Raw genomic sequence first — 18,041 nt, 5'->3', positions numbered from 1 at the left:
CTTGTTTGTGTGCGTGTGCGTGCAACTGATGCTGTGTGACCAGAGTTCGCACCGTCCAGTTAGCTAAAGGAAGTGGTAAATCCGACTCTTTTCTTAAACCCACGACCCTTCCTTTCATCTCTGCCCATTTTTCTAGAAATTCGTTCTGATATAATTTTGTTTTTCTCCGTATGCATTTTGTGTTTGTTTTTGTATAACGAATGTGCATGTGTGTCATCTTAAACTTGTGAACAGGTCAATAGAACAATTAAGGCTATCGAATTTGTTTGGGTTTATGTGTGTGGACCTTATGACTGCGATTCGATACCGTCAGTTTCTCTGTGTGTGTGTGTGTGTGTGTGTGTGTGTGTGTGTGTGTGATACGATCAAGGCGGGAGCTTTTGCGTAATGTTTGTGCCTGTAAGGCGAGACCGCTCGCTGGACCGAGTCGAAGCGTCATGTCAGCGCAAATTGAAACGGCGCGTGTGACGCTATTAAGGCCAACGACTGCCAGCCAATTACGACGTGTACACAAAATGTAGTTTCAGGCGGAACGAATCGCAAGTGATTGGTTAGAGGGGAGGATCGAGTGAACGAGCGCTATTAAATTAAAAATAAAAATCTGGTGTGTCCACTTGTTAAAACAAAAGAACACATAATCTTAATAGTATAATTGAGTCCAATTTGCATTTTTGAAAAAAATGATTTCCTGGAAAATAAGAAAAGAAAACGCCCCCGGGTGGGCTCGAACCACCAGCCTTCCGGTTAACAGCCGAACGCGCTAGCCAATTGCGCCACGGAGGCTATATGAAAAGCAGCATACAAAGAGATTAAATTCGATACAAAAAAATTACATAATACCTCCATATTTTGAATGTCATTGAATGAGCCGTAGTTTAGTATGATATCGCAGTATAATGTGCTAAGAATTTCCACGATGACATAAAATCTCAGTCAGCCAACATGAGATTTTTCTTAGAACTCCTTGGACAAGAGTTGGGGAAACAACAGGCCCTAAGGATGCGGGAAAAGAAGAAGGCGGTCTTGTTTCATCCGTTCACAAACGCAAGGGTCTGAAGTTGAAATGTTGATAATCACTTCCATGTAACCGCTTGCACTCACTTCGGCATTAATCGTTCCAAATGGATTTTCTCCCCTTTGCTCGATACTTAAATTCACCGTTACACAAACGTCGGATTCACGTCTTAACCGTAAGGCATTACGACCGGTTCAATTCTCCGGTGAACTTTCATCGTTAAATCATTTAACATTTGACATTTAACTCTAGACGTCACTTCAGATTACGAATGCCCAGTTTGTTAAGCGAGCCGCAAGGTCATTAGTCCAGCCAATGCGCATTTGACTATAGCCGAACGCGTTTTCAATGTTTAAAAAGAAAGAAACTGCCACCAAAGGGAACTAATACTATTAAAATACAAAATCCCCATCACGTACGGGTTGTTCGTGATTTGAAGTATCAAAATCGATTTTGTCGTACGACCCAAACTTGTTTGACATTTTGATCCCATTCCCAAAGAAATGAATTTTTAAAAAAATACAAGACCTCAATAAGGAGGCATTTCGTTGTCGTCTGAAGATAATTACACTGTTTTAACTTGATAACCCCTAAAAAAATATCGCCTATTAAAAAGTTTTTTTTTTTTTTTTTTTTTTGCGATGAGATTTTAATAATTGACGAAATCAACAGTTACATTTTACAGTCCTTTTTCTCCTCTGCTGATGGCGCTATAAAACAAAGTAAGTAAAAAAAAATTAATTGAATACCCCAAGACCCGGACTGAAGATGTCTGAGCGTTTGCTCTATAAAAATCTAAAGCTTAAAGCAACTCCCATAAAAAAAAAAAAAAACGAACTTTGATCGAACTACAAATTTTCTTCGTTGCGACGTATCTGTACGCGCGCTCCCGGATTTCATATTTATTTTTTTATTTTTATTTTTTTAACACATGAGAATGGCTTTCACCTTTAGTGACCTGTCGCACACTCAGGTCGCCCGTGCCGAAGCTCTTTCTTTTTTTTTCCTTTCCATATCCTTTTTATTTGTGTGTGTGACTAGTTTGGAATTACCACGTCACTTTCAGTTGGCTCGGCTCTTGATGGGAACCACTCTGCTCCTCTCCATTTCTTCTTTCTTCTTCTTCTTCTTTTTTATGGTAAATATTTATTATTTTAATGATACCGGAAGCCATCAATGTCACATCCCCACCCTTCTGGGCTTTTTTTTTTAAAGCATACCCTACCCTCTTAAAGGTCACGAAATAGGCGTACAAATTCATATCCACACGCACACACCGTATACAGTATATACAAACATATATGCGTGTATTTAAAAATAAAAAAAATAAAATAAAAATCTGATACTTTTTCCAGAATGAGCGTATTATACTGCCAAGGTTCTTTTTTTTTCTTTTCTTATACCTGTGAACATTTCAGGTCATTTTCCAACCTCAAAAAGAGCCTTGGATATACATTGTGAACCGATCTCAATTTTTTGTTTTCTTTTGCTTTTTGAAAGGGGCTCTATAAAATAAGTTAAAAAAAAAAAATCTATACCTGAAAGTAGAGTGCTATTATTATTATAATAATAAAATAAAAAGCGGAACGTAATTTCTTTGGGAGTTATATATATATACGATACGTATATAGTATATATCCCAGGTTGTTGGAAATCGATCAGGTCTCATTAGCAAGCCGAGAGATTGGAGGTGAAGCGCACACACATGTTTATTAAGGGATAGTTTCTCTCTCAAACACAGCACAAGTAAAAATAAAAAAAAAAATAAGAAAGAATAATCATTGTTTTGTTGTTGTTGTTTTGTTTGTTTTTTTCGATCACAGTTTTATGTACATTACATAGGGACACACACAAGATTTTCCTTTTGAAACTGGCAGACAATCATAAACGAGATTAGAGAAATCGAAAAACGGTGGAAGACACATCGATGGTTTTGTTGCGTGCGGTTTTTCTGCCCGCTTTTCTATTCAAACTGGGTCATATAATGATACTAGTTAAAAGTTTAATTTCTTTCAATTCCAATTTAGAAGAAAAAAAAAGAAAAGATGTTTTTTTCGATCAACGTTCAATGAGAAGAGATCAATAGGAAGCCATTCAATTACATTTTCAATATGTGAAATTCGTATAACTATTTTATGATTAACTTTTGTTTTTCTTTTTCTTTTTCATTTCTCCTTCGGATTGGCTACATGAACGATGTGGGAAATGCGGAAGAGTACGAACGCACAAGGCCAAACCCCAAGAAGAGGCACGTGTGAATTCCGCTCACAAAATACAACCACAATGCGAAAGTGAAAGACATCCGGTTGTTCCGGCCGTATCGGAATCTCGAGGCGAGCCAACATTCCGTGTACACAACAAACACAACAAACCAAAAAAAAAAACAAAACATTTCGCTTCTTCTTCTTCTTCTATTTTCGGGATTTAGTACACAAAACCAAAGGAAAACAGCTGTCGTGAAAGACGACAGACGTGGGAGGATGATCACAAATGTTGTTGGTGTTGTTGTTGTCTTAGCGGAATGATTGCGATGGTGGAAACCTTTACCAAGGCCTCCACATGGAATCGGAATCTTTGCCGTCGGCGGACGAAGGAGGTCGAGGAGAGAGTTGAACGATTTGGCTTTCGACCACGTAACAATCAGACGGGTGGGCCGCAGCGGCGGACGTGCCGGCCACGGGTTCCGATTCCGATTCGGTGCCGATGCGTCCGCAATCGGCCGCTTCGAAGTTGAAATGCGCGTAGCGCTTCTTGGGAATGTGCGGGAAATCGGGAGAAGCCCTTCGTTTGCTTCCGGGCGAAGTCGATTCGTCGGACGATCCGCAATTGCCTTCGGTCGCGTGAGCGGCCGTCATGTCGGGCGTCATGCGCAACGGTTGCGGCGCTACCGGCGGCCTGTACACTTGAAACTGGGCCGTGATGGAATACTCCCGCCCTGCCGACGCCTGATAGTCGGCCGGAAGTGTGAGCGATGGGAAGACAGGAGCGAAATTAGCGTCCTGCTGCGGCGCTGGTGGCAATCCGGCTAATCCGAGCACAGGAGGAGGCGGTGCAGTCGATTCCGGCGAGATTTGCTGCGAACATCTGGCCAGGTGAGCTAACAATCTCTGACCCAGTCCAGGCTCTAGCCCGGGCGTTTTCATGACGTAAGAAGCCACTTGTTGCGCGCAGGCCAAGAAGCCACCCTGGTATCGACGTCGATCGGCCGGAGCGGCCGCTGCTGCTCCGGATGGCGGTCGGTTGAAAATGCCTCCTACACCTCCGCCGGAAGCGTTCAGGCTGAGTTCGCCCTCGCGATGCAGTTGATGCAGATGACGTACGGTCAGTTCGAGCACGTCGGCCTTTTCTAATTTCGTGAGATTTTCACCTTCAGCCGCCAGAGCGGCGCTCATCAACTCTTTCAATTCGTCCAGGCACCGGTTGATTCGTGCACGTCTCTGTCGTTCCAGTAACGGCTTGGTGATCTATTTGTCAACCGAAAACAACAACAACAACAACAAAATAAAAAAAGATTGAATTACAAATGAATTGATGACGGCCCATTTTTTTTTTTTTCAATTCGATTCAACCGGTACGGGCTAGAAAAAAAAAAACATCAAACAACCAACTATTGTTTAACGAGTTGAACGTTTCTACTCAATAGACAATTTAAACAAAAAAAAATTTTTTTATTTCGTCCGCCGTGATGTGAATGGTCAAAGAGATTCTGTGGTGACGTCACAGTCGACTTCATTCTTTTCCCTTGTTTTATTTTGATTTTTTTTTTTCTTTTCTTTTCTTTACTTCTTTTCATCAACGGATTGTGACGGCTTTGCCGGCCGTGACGAGCGTGAGAAAGCGGACTTTCCAAAAAAAAAAAAACAGAGAACCCGAAAGAAAAAAAAAAAATAAATTGTCACGGTAGACAAAACCTCCTTTTTTAATTCTTTCACGTTTTCTTTGAAAAATGTATTTCATCTTGTTATCTTCAAAACAATAAAAAAAAAAAAAGGGAGTGGGGTATGCGGTGCGCAATCAATTAGCGCATGGCCGATATTCAAAAATCAAAGTATTCACAATACCTTTTTGTAGAGCATCGTCCTGGAAACGGACTCTTTGTCGTCCCAGGTACTGGCGGCCGGGTGCGATGGCATTTTCAGCCAAATGTTCTGCGTTGTTCGATGGCAATTGCACAGAAACGAAATGAAAAACACCCAAAAGAGACGCGGGGGGGGGTTCTTCTCGGCGAAGTGAACGAATGTTGGAAATCACTTGCAACGTCGGTTGTGTGTAACGAAAGTAAACGATGTGCACGATTCAAAAAAAACGTTTGAATTTCTGAGTTGTAGGTGTTGTCAGCTCGACATACCGATGAAGACTGACCGTCCGTGAGACTGGGCTGGATGATGTCGTCCTATGCGACACCACGTGGAGAGCGGGAGCCAAACGGTTCAAAGGTCCCCCCTCTCCTGTGAGGTCTTGCACCCTGTCCGTGTAAAGCTATGCCACCCTCCGTTCCCAGGCTCTCTCACACACACACACACACACCCCCACATCTACACACACACACACACACATCCACTGTGCATGTATAGAAATGTATAGGCTCTTTTTGAAACTCCTCCTCCTACTACATACTCATACACTCCGTATAATGTGGAATATAGAGAGCAATAATGTGGGGGTGAAGAGTGGGGTTGGGAGAAATGGGCTGTTGTGCTTTTTTTTTTTTTTTTGTTTTCTTATTATTTTTCCCTCTCACTCTTAAAAGTCCCATGGCCGTCAGTTTTGCTGCTGGATGGAAGCGTGGGAATTCGACGTCTTCCCACAGTCTGCGCAGCCCAGCACAAGCCACCACCTGTATTATTTTTTTTTATCCGGATGATTACGATCGGAATCATCCATCAAAGGTGCGCGCCAAAATGTTTTTCATTCTTTTTTTCTTCTTTTCTTTTCTTTCATCATCAATGACATGTTGATTGCACACACACGCTCCACATTGTTGCCCTTTAGCCAACGCCAATTGCATTTAATTGCTGGAGTCAAGCAATGAGAGTTCCAGGGAGAGGGGAGGGGGGCGAATATTGGACACATACGCAGACAGAATAGCGAAGCGGATGTGTTACACACATTCATCAGCCCGTGGATAGTCATTGAAAAAAAAAACACATTTATTTTTTTAATTTTTTATTGGGAATAAAAAAATAAAAGGTCGTTCCACTTCAACTCAATCCCGATGGCGTGATTAGATCCGTCCCGAACGAGCACCTTTTTTTTATTATTTAATTGCCGACATTTCATCAGAAAAATCATCTGGCGGGTGAATTCCGCTCTTCTTATTTGATTATCATTATTATTATTGAATAAAATGTGAACGAAAGGGTTGCGGGGCGGGTCTAAAAGAAGACGTAAGAGAGGGGTTTAAAAAAATATATATAGAGACGTTAAAGGTCTCTCTCATTATAATAATCAAGAAAAGATGGAGACCCATATCCGATATCGTCCGATCGGAGACGGTTTTAAAATTAGATATCGATTTCACGGCATCTCGGCGGCGTGAAGCGGACAATGACGCGCCTCCGTTGACGTGACCATCATCAATCTTTAATTACACAAGAGGGTTAGGGGTAGAGGGGGGGTTAGAAAAATAATAAGGGAGGCGATGCTCTTTCTTTTGTGTTGTCCAGGAACTATACTACTACCATATGTACTATCTGCTCTTAAAAAACCCTCATGATGACCAAAGATTCGAACATTCAAACAGAATTCGTCTTTATTTTCCAATTTAATTTTGATCCAAACATTTGATACCACCATAGTGGTCTGCTGCATCAACTTTAAAACGATATCGAATTTGCCAAAAGACAAAAACGTAAAGGCATTTCAATTAGTCGGGGCAGCCAACACAACAAACGCGTTTTGTCTTGTTGTTCGGGCCGAAGGTTTTCGAAAAAATTGTGATAATAAGAAAAGAAGAATTTAAACCTCCCTCCCCCAAAAAAAAAAATAAAAAAATATATGAGAGAAGAATGTAGAACGAGTTCATTCATTAATAAAGAAATAATAATGGAGGTGGCAGTCTACACTGGTACCTCATGTACTAATTCTTGATTATTCGAGAAGAAGGAGAAGAGAGAAGAGAAGCACGGAAGAACAAAAAAAAAAAGGAGAGGGGGGGGTTTGATGACGGGAAAAAACAAAAATTGTTCCAGAGGCGAATGAAATAACAGATTCCCTTCCTCTAAAAAAAAAAATCATCATCATAATAAAAAAAAAAAAAAAATTTCAAACAAAAAAATCTAACAGAAAATTGGTCGTGATGCAACAGAGTAGGCAGATAAGGGAGAGAGAGAGAGAGAGAGGAGAGACGGTACCTTCGGTAGTGGCTTCTGCTGTGGTGGGTGGAGAGTAGGTGGGCGGTCGTGGACCCGTGGTGGAGGAGGGGGAATGAAATGAAACTCTTCAGCGTGAGAACATTTTCTTTCCCACGAGTCAGCGCGCTCCTACACACAGCTCCTGCTATCCTCCTCCTCTTACCTCCCCCTCCATTTTGGCTCTGTCTCTCTCTCTGTGTGTGTGTGTGTGTGTATGTGTGCATTGTATGCGTACCAGGCTGTTTAAGGGGTCTCTGTGCTGCACAGTCACTATATATATGTACATATATACTGTGTGTGTGTGTGTGTGTGTGTGTAGGGCAGCAGCACCCGCCGTATTGTGTGTAGTGGCACGCCGGGGTCTTGACCTCCATTTTCTTTTTATATGTTTTCAACTGCCCCTCCGCCATCCCCATTATAGTCGACGTATACATCAGCGCGAGAGCACAACACAATTCATTTCTAATAAAACAACAACAAAAAAAAATAAATAAAAAAAAAAAAAATATTGAGGAAGAGGAACCCGCGCCGATCAAAAGCTTTGCATATTCAAATGAGTATAGTATAACGAGAATAGGCCAATATCGATTGAATCTGCGGATAGAGTTCATTTATTTCAATGGCTTCTTTTGTGTGTGTACGCTGTATTGTGTTTCTTCTTTCTTTTGCCTTTTTTTCTGCTTACTTTTGTTTCAATTCTGATTTGATTTCATTATTTCAATGGCTTCCATCCCGAAATGAAACACCTCGACGAGTTGAACGACTCAAAACAATCGAGAAATAAAACAGAGGGTGAAATGTTAACGTTCAACTGGTGGGCCGTTGACCGGGCTCAATTAGCGCGAGCCAGCCCTTTTTTTTAAAATCCTCTCAGCTGATTGAATTGTTTCTAGATTTCTAGACAAATCCATTTGCCCGTTCAGGTGTCGTGTGTTGCCTCTTTTTTTTGCGAGGTGCGGGTCTTTGTTTTTCCTGCTTCCTCTTGAATCTCATCTTCCGCAAGCGCATCTCTTTCGCCCGTCTGCCAAGGTCGAGCTGATTGAGATGACGGGCATGAGAGGTTGCAACGTCATCAATCAGACGCGACAACAAGAGGGAAAACAAGAGATTTTCTTTTGTCTTGTTTTGTTTTCCCCGTTGTTTAGCGATAGTGAAGTGGGGAAAAAAAATAAAGGCATCACGAATTTTACCTGCGCTGCTCGTTTCAAGCCTCTCGACTCCGGTGGTTTCAAGTTCGTTTCGCAATTAATGTCGTGATCCATTAAATGCGGAAGCGGCGAAAAAAAAAAATGTAACGAGCTGCCGCTCTGCGACTCGCTTGTCTTGCTTCGTAATGTCAAACATGCTCCGTTGAAGAGAAGCACGACAAACAAGGTGATTTTCACGATGATTACATCCAAGCTCGTTCAGCTATTTACTTATAAGATTTCTTTGTTTGATCCTTTCTTTTTTTTCTGTTTTCTTTTCAATAATTTATTTGTTTTTTGAATTTGTCGTAGATTTTCAATGGACCTTTTCCTCCTCCTCCCGCTTCAGCGAATCGAGTTGATACACCAATCACTAGATGGCGCTGATCGTGTAAACAGGGAACTGAAGACAAGGCGCGCGCTATTTGAATGACTTCAAAAAAATAAGAGAAGGAAAAAAAAAAAATTTATTCTTTCTTTCTTTCCCATGCGACCGCAACTCAACGCGCGGCAGTTTGGCTTAGCACGTGCCGTCATCGCCTGCGGCCTATCTCTCTTGTGTTTGTCTGTATAGTCGCTCTGTGTGTGTGTGTATGCCATCAGCTCTTGCTGCTGCCCCTGCTCCCACAATGGGAAAGAAACGCTTTAGACTCCTCAACAAACCCACCAATCTCTTCTCTCTCTCTTCTCTCTCTCTCTCGCTATTTTATGGTCGGAGCTGCTTAATTATATGCGCTGCCATGAGCGCACGGAGTGGGGAGAAAGAGAGACCGCCGGGTCGTGAGAACCAAAAAAAAAAAAAAAAAAACGAAGGGAAAGAAAAGAGAGAGAGAGAGAGAGATAGGGAGACAAGAGAAAAGACGACTTAACAAAAGACAGAGAGACAGGAGGGGGAAGAAAAAATATTTAAAAAAAAAAAAGAAAAAAAGAATGGACTCGCTTCAATCAGCTGACCGTGATTGTTCTCTCTCTCTCTCAATCTCTTTCTTTTCTTCTCTCACTCACTCTTGTCCCTTACCTGTTATTTTCTACCTCTCTACTAGTGATTATATGTATCTAAAATAAAAAAAAATAAAAAATGAGAAGGGAAAAATAAAGATTGCGTGAGTGAGGTGAGCGCCACCTGTGAGCTGCTGTTTCATCTGCGGCAGTGGCGGTTTGATGGGCCTCTTGTTTTTTTTTCCTATCCCCACCCCCCATTTTCCCACAGAATCTTCTTCTTCGGCAGCATCTTTCCTTATTGTTTAAAAAAACACACCTTCCTGTTCAAACACGCAACCGTTTACTCCCTCGGATTTCGTATTTTCCTTTTTTCCGAAATTTCCGGTTGACCTAAATTTAAATTGAACTAAAAAAAAAAAAAAAATTATTTCTCCCCCACCCCTTGATTTCAATTTGACTTCCGGGTAAAAAAAAAAAAAGAAACAACAATTCTTATTTACCATTTATTTATTTATTTTTTAGATGTGTACTATATTTAAAAAAAAAAAAAAAAAAGAACAGGTTGGGTTGGCCATCATCATGTTACGTTATGGAGAAATTACGGGCCCATCAGCACAGGTAGGGACGTAAAGGTAGAAACCAACCTGCGCGCGCGCACTTGACACCTGGCACGTTTTCCCACGGCCTTCGGTAACAAGTGCAACCGACAGGAAGTCGGTTTCTGTTCCTCTTTCTTTCTCTCGGGACACGTCCACATATTTTGCCTATCGTCTGGAATGTCGCACCTCTCTCTTTTTCTCCGCAATTTCTCGATCAGGTCGACATTTTTTTTTTTTTGCGACTGAAAAAACACAAAAAAAAATCAAAAATAAAAGGAAACAAAATACAATTTCCTTTTGTTTCTTCTTGTGATCGCGCAATTAGCGACCACCTGACAAATGTCGCACTTCGATCCCACGAGATTGTGCGCCCCTCTGTTCGCTCTCTTTCAGTTATCAGCCGCAATGAATCAATAAAATAAAGAACGTTGGAGAATTCGCGTCATTTGTTTTTATTTTATTAAAATGAAAAACATGTTCTGATGTATTGGAAACAACAAACAGGGTGGGCAAAATGTCAATCCATTTTCGAACCAAAAAAAAAAACAAGAAATACTTTTGAATTTTATTGAATTTTTTTTTTTTTGTACATATTTATCACAAGAAATCGGTGGCCACATGCATCCATGTACGGGCTTTCTTTTTTTTTCTATCAAAACAAAAGGGGAGAACAAACAAGAAAATGTATCACAACAATGGGGTGTTGGTTCCATTTGGCAAACCATCGGCAAAGAGTTGGTCGTCTACCAAGGCCGCCAAACTTTCTCAGACGCCGTGGCCACCGATGGTGAATACAAATCGGAGCGGATCGAGTATTTGGAATAATCGCAAGGGCCCGTCGTGTCCATGACGTCAGAAAGAGCCGGACTGACTGGAAGGGGAGGCAAGACGGACGAACGGTGGATGCTGCGCAATTCAGATTGCTGCTGTTGGGTGGGCGAGCTGGGCGGCGTGTAACTGGCCGAAGGGATGGTGGCTCCGGAAGCCGGAAACGCTTCCAATTGATGGACGCAACGGCCCAGGTGGGAGAGGAGTCGCTGGCCGACTGTGACGTCCAGGCCGGTGGAGGTGGCGAGATAGCGAGACACTTCAGCGGCGCAGTGAGTGAATCCAGCGCGGAATTTGTCTTGTGTAGATGCGGGCGATGATGGAGAAGGGCTCAATCCGAGGGCTTGACGTTCCCTCAATTTATGCAAATGGCGGACCGTCAATTCCAGCACATCGGCTTTCTCCAATTTCGTCAAGTTTTCGCCTTCCGACGCCAAAGCGGAGCTCATTAGTTCTTTCAATTCGTCGAGACACCGGTTGATTCGTGCACGACGTTTGCGTTCCAGCATTGGTTTCATAACCTTGAATGAAAAAAAAGAGAAGAAATTAGTTTCAAATGTTGATATGAACCGGTTTGTGATGAACAAATTGCCATTTTTCTCTTTGACAAAGAGAAAGAAACAATTGCAAACACGATGGAAAGTAAACACACCTTGCGGTATTGGTAAGTCCGTGAGATGGGCTGCTCTTCTTCGACGTTGCTCAAAACAGTGGAGGCCATTTTGAATGAATGATGATCGGTCGTGTTCGTGTTGGCAAACCAAACAGAAAAAAACAACAAAATGAAACGAATAGATTTTCACTTGAAGGCTGTGTGCGTTTACGCAGCTAGTTCAAAAACGATATCGAACTGTAAGGCACAAGGATGAATAGTGATGAAAACGACACCCGTCCAGGGTGGTTTATATAGGCGAAGTCCTGGGCCAAGCTCCGCCCACTATCCCAGCACCACCATTTTGGCTTGTGCCGTGGGTGGTGGGTAATAAGTTCGGTGGGCGGCAGTTGGGAAAATCAAAAAAATGGGGGAAGTTGCCTCTGTCGACCACGATGGGAATCGGCGCTGGTGTAGCGGCACTTTGCCCCCGCTTGTTGTTGTCTCGGTGTGTTGGCTCTTGCCTTTGCGTGGGGGCCAAGCTCTAAGATCTCCCCCCCCCTCCTCCGTCGGCTTGCTGCCGCTCTCTTCGCTCCGTTCCCACGGTCCTACTCTCACTGCATTGGTCGGGAGCTTTAAAATGGCGCTAGACCAGTCCAGGCCTGTCAATAGAACCAGCACCAACATTGAGCTCCTGGGCTAAATTTCTTAGCGTACAATGGTCGTCGCGCGGCTTCTGTTTTTTTTTTTTCTTTTTCTTTTTTAAATCCTCTCTTTCTCTTATTTTTATTTTTATGATCATGATTTTTTTTTTTTCTTTCCCAACCGGGTCGCACGGGTGTATAGTCACGTTCCAACCGCTGAACAATCGACGCGGGGCGCCCATTTCAGCACGCGCACGGATGTTTGGTCACTTTGACTTTCCCACGGAATCAAACGAAATTCTTTTTGGGGAGGGGAGGGGGGGGGCGAGCCAATGAATGTCAACCCAAAAAGGTGTGCGCGTTATCGGCCCGTGTCACGTGAATCCTGCTCGATGATCTGATTTCAAATTTCAAAAAAAAAAACACACACACAAAAAAGCAATCAAACTAATTAGGTAAATTTAAGAAAAATATATCAATTCATCTTGATGGCTGATGAAAAATATAGCAAATCCCTGATGTCCAAAGAGACTAATAAATCTGGCAACGCACGTAAAAAGAAGAAACAACCTCCCGTGGGAATAAGATTCTCGTTTTCATGACAGTTTTTTTTGTTTTTAATTCTCAGTGATGTCGGCGGCTTGTCATCTCCAGGATTTCAACATATTTTTTTATTCTTTAGAGACCAAAGGGGTTTCGAATATCACCAACGTGTATAAATAGACATGCTACTAAATAGTGTCATTAACTGGAAAACACAAAAGAAAAATTGACCTGGCGACCGTGTGGCTGACAGACGGCCATTTTGTACGACACCCTTTTCTTTTCTTTTTGTTTTTGTCTTTCCTGGACACATTGTTTCATCCATTTTTTTTTCTTCTTTCTTCATTCGTTCGAAAATGGCACACAGATTAGGGCACGTGCCGTTCGATAAGAACTGCCATATAAAAAATCGAATCATAAAACAAAAATGAAGAAGCAAAAATAAAGGGGGGGGGAATCAATCGATATAGATAGACAGGTATAAACAACGTCCATCTTTTTTCCCCATTTCTTTTAAAAGCCACCACCCGACCCTCCGTTAGTGCGTGTGGTGATATTCAACACCCCGCCAGGTTGTTTTTAGAAGAAGAAAAGGCTTGTGCTGCTCCGCCTGTGTATAAGCGTGGGAACGTGGGAGCCGACTCTTCCCAAGAAAATAGAAAGGTCCGACACATCCTCCTCCTCTTTCATTGTTATTCATCCTCTCTCTCTCTCTCTTTTGTGTGTGTATGTGTGTGTATGTGTTCTCTTCCCCTACCTCCATCTCTCTCCCAACCATGCGCGTGCCGCCACTGTGCTTTGGCTTTTTGGTGCTGCTGCTGCTGCTTTTTTGGCTGCCTGTCGGAAACTTGCCGCCCCCAGACAAGCCGCCGCCATATTTCTTTTTTCTTTTTTTTGTTCGCTGCGTGCGCGCTAGCTGCTGCTGGCTTTTTGAGCTGCTGCTCCTGCGCGTTCCCACGGGTTGGTGGCATGCGCCCCATCCTTCTATATCTCTCTTTTCTAAAAGAATTTATTTTTTATATTTATTTATTTTTTTTTTCATTTTATTTTTTATTTTTTTAAGAAAAAGTTTTGGATGAAAATATACAAACATACGAATGAGAAATGGCAATGGGGAAGGGCGTGTATGGCTATTGGCCATGTTTTTTCTTTTCGGACATCACGTGATTCGAAATGTTTCTTTCTCAATGGCGTGTGACAGAAAAGACGGAAAGGGTTTCTGCTGTGTATCTGTTTTGAGTAGACGTTGATTACATTAAAATGTATTTTTTTTTTTTGTATGATCCGATCGATTTTTTTGGATGGGATCAGAGGTCGATGATCGATTGTTTGTTCTATAAACTGATGATGATATCGGTCAGTGCTAATGACTTATTGGTCATTTCCCGAAGCCATCAAGTGTCAGATTATCTGACAATTGATTGATTATGCTTTCATTTGATAAATTTCTGGGTATTTTGTTCTAAATTTCTTGTTAAAAATGACGACGGGTCGTGTTTGTTAAGTCGGCTGTGTTGATTGGATGCTTCCGTTCATCGATTCTCGCGCTGCGTACGTAACGATTGCAACGCAATCGCACACACACATCCTTTACATGTGGATCAAACTCATCGATTCGATGCTCGTATTTTAAGTTGACATCACACATTTTTTGTTTTGTTTTTTTTTCCCCCGCTTGACTACCAAAAATGATCGTGAGAAAAGCTTTGACTTATTTGACTCGTTTTATTTTTATTTTTTTCAGAACAAAGTTCACCATTGTTTTAATCGCCGTCACGATTGATGGATGCGATGTTCTCCGAATCAAATTCTTAACGATTGTTATCGAACGAATAAAAAAAAAAGGGATGGAAGGAAAACCGTTTCTATTGTGACTGGGTGTTGTTTTGGAAATCGGTCCAATCATTCGATCCGCTTCACGCTCATATCCGCTGCTTCTTTCTCTTCCAACAATCGCGTGCATTTCTATACATGTGTGAATAACATTTTGTCAACAGTTGACTAGACACACGCGTTGTCCGGTCGTCCATGACCCCGGCACCGACATTCTTTTTTGTTTTCAAATCCGTTCGTTTTTCTGTGTAACTCTCTTCTTTCGTCTAGCCCCGTCAAGTCCAACGTCAATAACACACACGTGGCTTCAGCTTCACGTCGCATCCCCCCTCAATGGTCATTCGTTTGTTGGATATTCATCCTTTTTCAATGTGCCGTGTCATCATTACCGACACCGTCATCTCCGGTTCCATTGTTTGTTTTCCTGTCGGCTATAGCTAGCAACGAACAGAACAAACGACGGTTTTCAAATATTACAAATAAGTAAAAATCAAAGATGATGAGCACAACCAATTGTTTGTTTTTTTTGGGGGGGTTTTGTTTTGATTTATTTGATGATTTTCTTATTCCTCGGTCGAACTATACGTGCCGTTGTTTAAATCGCATGATACTTGATTTTTAAATTTAATGAAATACAAAAATGTTTTCATAAGATTGACGTGGATTTTGCATTCGTGAAGAAAATAAAAAAATACGTATATATTTATACATTGGAAAACAGCGCCATTTTAAAACCTAGCGGTCTATTTATGAACTACACTGTCAATCCCGTATGCGAGCGCGCGCCAACTGGGGCTTTATTCAAATTCCATCGCACTCGCGCCCAACAATTGAAAACCTGCGCCGACTTTTTTATTTTATCTACGATTATATACTACTAATTCAGGAATCAATTTAATTTCACGAATTTATTCATTCTATTGCTACGAAAAGATGACCCCCCCCCTCCCCCAGTGTCTGCAAAATAAAGCGGATTGACAAAAATAGAGCAGCCAAAATCGAACGTTTGAAGACTGGCAGACACAAAGTCTTTACATGACATTGTCTAGATAGCCTTAAACATTTATGAGACAGGACTACCGGTCGGCTGTGCATTCAAATGTTTTCTTTTCATGAATAAATATTGACACACCATTTCAGCCGAGTTGCAATCAGTGAAACGTGACTGATGTCGTACGTGACCTAAGTGTTGTTGTCTTCACTTTGCAGTAAAAAAAGAAAGAAAAAGAGGGGCGTATGCACAGATAGAAATCTAAAGCCCCGTATGCCTAAAAAACAGATAACAATCCTAATCGTTACGCAAACGAATAAGGAAAAAAAAAGAACGAAATCCAGTTTTCCCCATGCGAGTCACTTGACCAGCAGCACGTAGATTCAATTACAAAACAACATCGTTTTGAACTCTTACTCCATGTGCCCCTCACCCCATCTTCCCCTTCCATTGACGATTATGTATACATATACAACTATTGAAAATAAATCCCTAAACAGGAGAGAGGGGGTTGTGAGAGGGTGGGGGGACGACGGCTATTAAATCGCGACGCAGCAAGTGAAACGAACGATAACAATCGACGGTATATATATATATATAATAGAATATAGAAGTCCCCTATCTCTACTCTGTGTGTTTACACGTTGACGAGAGGGGGAGACAAGGGAGGGCGTGCTGAATTATATACCTGACTCACGACGACGCCCTGCATCTATCAGCCCCTCTTGTGTATAGACGTCAGGAGAAGAGAGAGAGAGAGCTCTTATCAGTGCGTGTACACACACAGTGTATGTGTGTGTGTATAATACTACCTGTAGCTGTGGTGCCCCTGGTCGTGGGAAAAGACGGCAGGTGCGCGCTGTTTCAGCTCTTTTTACCTATCAGTTTTATTTTTAAAGCTTTTAACTTTGGCCCCGGCAGTCTAATATTTCCATCATCATCATCAAGATTATCATTATGATCACGACACACACACACACACAGCAAAAGAGTTTTTTTTTTTCAACACAATTTGTATATACCCGTCCGTGACGGCTATATCACACCCGATGTCACCCCAAACAAAAAAACAAAAAAAACGCGGAGGTTGATGTGATGCTGCCCGGCGTTAAACCGTCATCATCTACTGAGAATCGTCAAATAAAATAATGTTCTTCTCATGCCTCTAATTTCCGTATTCTTTTTTCTTTTTTAATGACCATAACCTTTGGTCTCCAATTGTTTTCGTGCTGAATTGTGTGATGATACGCGTTGGAAGTTTGTGGCCAGGGGAGAGACCACCGTCGTCTTGAAGATGCTGATACACACGGCGGAACATTGGCCAGACCCAAAACAGCCGACCTGTTCATAAAGACCTGTTTTCTTCTTAATCACAATCTGCTGAGCAGTATAATTGGTTAGGTGGCATCAGCAGCGGTGGGTTAAGGTCGTGGGAACACTTTGACCAGGTGTTCCGCAATTTAGAAGATTTCTTTTCTTCTTCTTTTTCCACGACATAACAACCGTATACTTTTTTTTTTTTAAATCATTTCTCAACAACAGCAAAAAAAAAAAAAAATGTGGAAAATCGAATAGAATAGAAGAGAAATTCAAAAGGATTCAGTGGTAATGATGATGTGCTATACGTATAGCGGCCATATAGACTTATGACACTTTGAGGGTGGCTATTAAATTCGTATAAAAAGTAAAGGAAAACCTTTTTGTTAAAAAAATGTAAAAAGAAGAAGAAGAAAAAAGGTCGTTTCAAATCGATTGCTGTTAAGGAAGTTCTCGGCCCCCTTTTTATCTGGCGAGGAGGACGCCGACGAATTGAAGGAAGAAGCCAAGAAGAGATAATCGAGAAAAGTATATTTTTCTTTTTCTATTCACCATGACGAGGAGGAGGCATTTGATAATGTAGGCCTATACACACACAACAGTGTGTGTGTATATATATAGATACACAGAGGTATCAAGTTTCATTCGATCGAGTCTTGGTACGTACTCATTTCTTTTTTTTTTTTATGTATCGGGTGTCGCATCAAAAGCACATTTTTTTTTGTTAGTTGCTTCAAATTCCATCGTTGATGTTCCTTTTTTTTATTTATTCAACATTTTTTATGTTGTGATATTGTGTATATCGAATACGAGGATATAGGGCCTATTATATATATAGGGATGGCAGTGTTAAAAAAAAACGGGGGAGCTTGCGTGCATTATGCTGCGCAGTGAAAATATTTGTAAGAATATACGTATATAGTATAAATATGTATACATAATAAGGTCCATTAGGTCTACGTTGGTAATCCGAGAAAGCAACTTGTTACTATATACCAGCAGTTCTATATAGAATTCCGTTGGATTGCAATGTCAGCAAGACACGTAGAAAAAAAGAATTGATATTGGAATTTTGAAAAACCTCTTTTTTTTTAAAATTATTATTATTATTCCCAATTTTTAGATTTTACACGGAAGAGTACAATTTATTTATCTCTGATTAAATTAGCAATAAATCTATTTTAAATCACAATTGAA

General features: G+C 41.4%; 2 protein-coding genes, 1 long non-coding RNA gene and 1 other non-coding gene across 4 annotated transcripts; 1 reads left to right on the top strand and 3 right to left on the bottom strand.

Annotated features, from left to right (window-relative positions):
- Positions 1 to 709: 709 nt before the first annotated feature.
- On the bottom strand, positions 710 to 783 carry Trnan-guu. The gene has a single exon. It is a non-coding gene; the product is annotated as a tRNA-Asn (tRNA).
- Positions 784 to 2,706: 1,923 nt separating this feature from the next.
- On the bottom strand, positions 2,707 to 5,469 carry LOC116918147 (transcription factor HES-1). The gene is made up of 2 exons (XM_032923762.2): positions 5,077 to 5,469; positions 2,707 to 4,479 (listed from the first exon to the last, which is right to left on the bottom strand). Exons 1-2 carry the CDS (start codon positions 5,146 to 5,148, stop codon positions 3,559 to 3,561), a joined length of 993 nt encoding a protein of 330 aa, XP_032779653.2. The 5' UTR covers positions 5,149 to 5,469; the 3' UTR covers positions 2,707 to 3,558.
- Positions 5,470 to 7,454: 1,985 nt separating this feature from the next.
- On the top strand, positions 7,455 to 10,749 carry LOC116918703. Its single transcript, XR_004391622.2, has 2 exons — positions 7,455 to 8,742; positions 8,868 to 10,749. It is a non-coding gene; the product is annotated as an uncharacterized LOC116918703 (long non-coding RNA).
- On the bottom strand, positions 10,533 to 11,812 carry LOC116918702 (enhancer of split mbeta protein). Its single transcript, XM_032924440.2, has 2 exons — positions 11,577 to 11,812; positions 10,533 to 11,445 (listed from the first exon to the last, which is right to left on the bottom strand). Exons 1-2 carry the CDS (start codon positions 11,643 to 11,645, stop codon positions 10,840 to 10,842), a joined length of 675 nt encoding a protein of 224 aa, XP_032780331.1. The 5' UTR covers positions 11,646 to 11,812; the 3' UTR covers positions 10,533 to 10,839.
- Positions 11,813 to 18,041: the final 6,229 nt, after the last annotated feature.

This window comes from Daphnia magna, linkage group LG3 (genome assembly GCF_020631705.1).
Source record: "Daphnia magna isolate NIES linkage group LG3, ASM2063170v1.1, whole genome shotgun sequence".
NCBI lineage: Eukaryota > Metazoa > Arthropoda > Branchiopoda > Diplostraca > Daphniidae > Daphnia > Daphnia magna.
This window is presented reverse-complemented; position numbering and strand designations above follow the sequence as displayed.

What these genes read in the sequence shown, in the direction of transcription:
- LOC116918147 (XM_032923762.2), bottom strand. Translation starts at nt 5,148, where the DNA reads ATGCCATCGCACCCGGCCGCCAGTACCTGGGACGACAAAGAGTCCGTT. An exon ending in GGACGATGCTCTACAAAAAG is followed by an intron (nt 4,480 to 5,076) that starts GTATTGTGAATA and finishes GTTGACAAATAG; the next exon opens with ATCACCAAGCCGTTACTGGA.
- LOC116918702 (XM_032924440.2), bottom strand. Translation starts at nt 11,645, where the DNA reads ATGGCCTCCACTGTTTTGAGCAACGTCGAAGAAGAGCAGCCCATCTCA. An exon ending in GGACTTACCAATACCGCAAG is followed by an intron (nt 11,446 to 11,576) that starts GTGTGTTTACTT and finishes TTTTCATTCAAG; the next exon opens with GTTATGAAACCAATGCTGGA.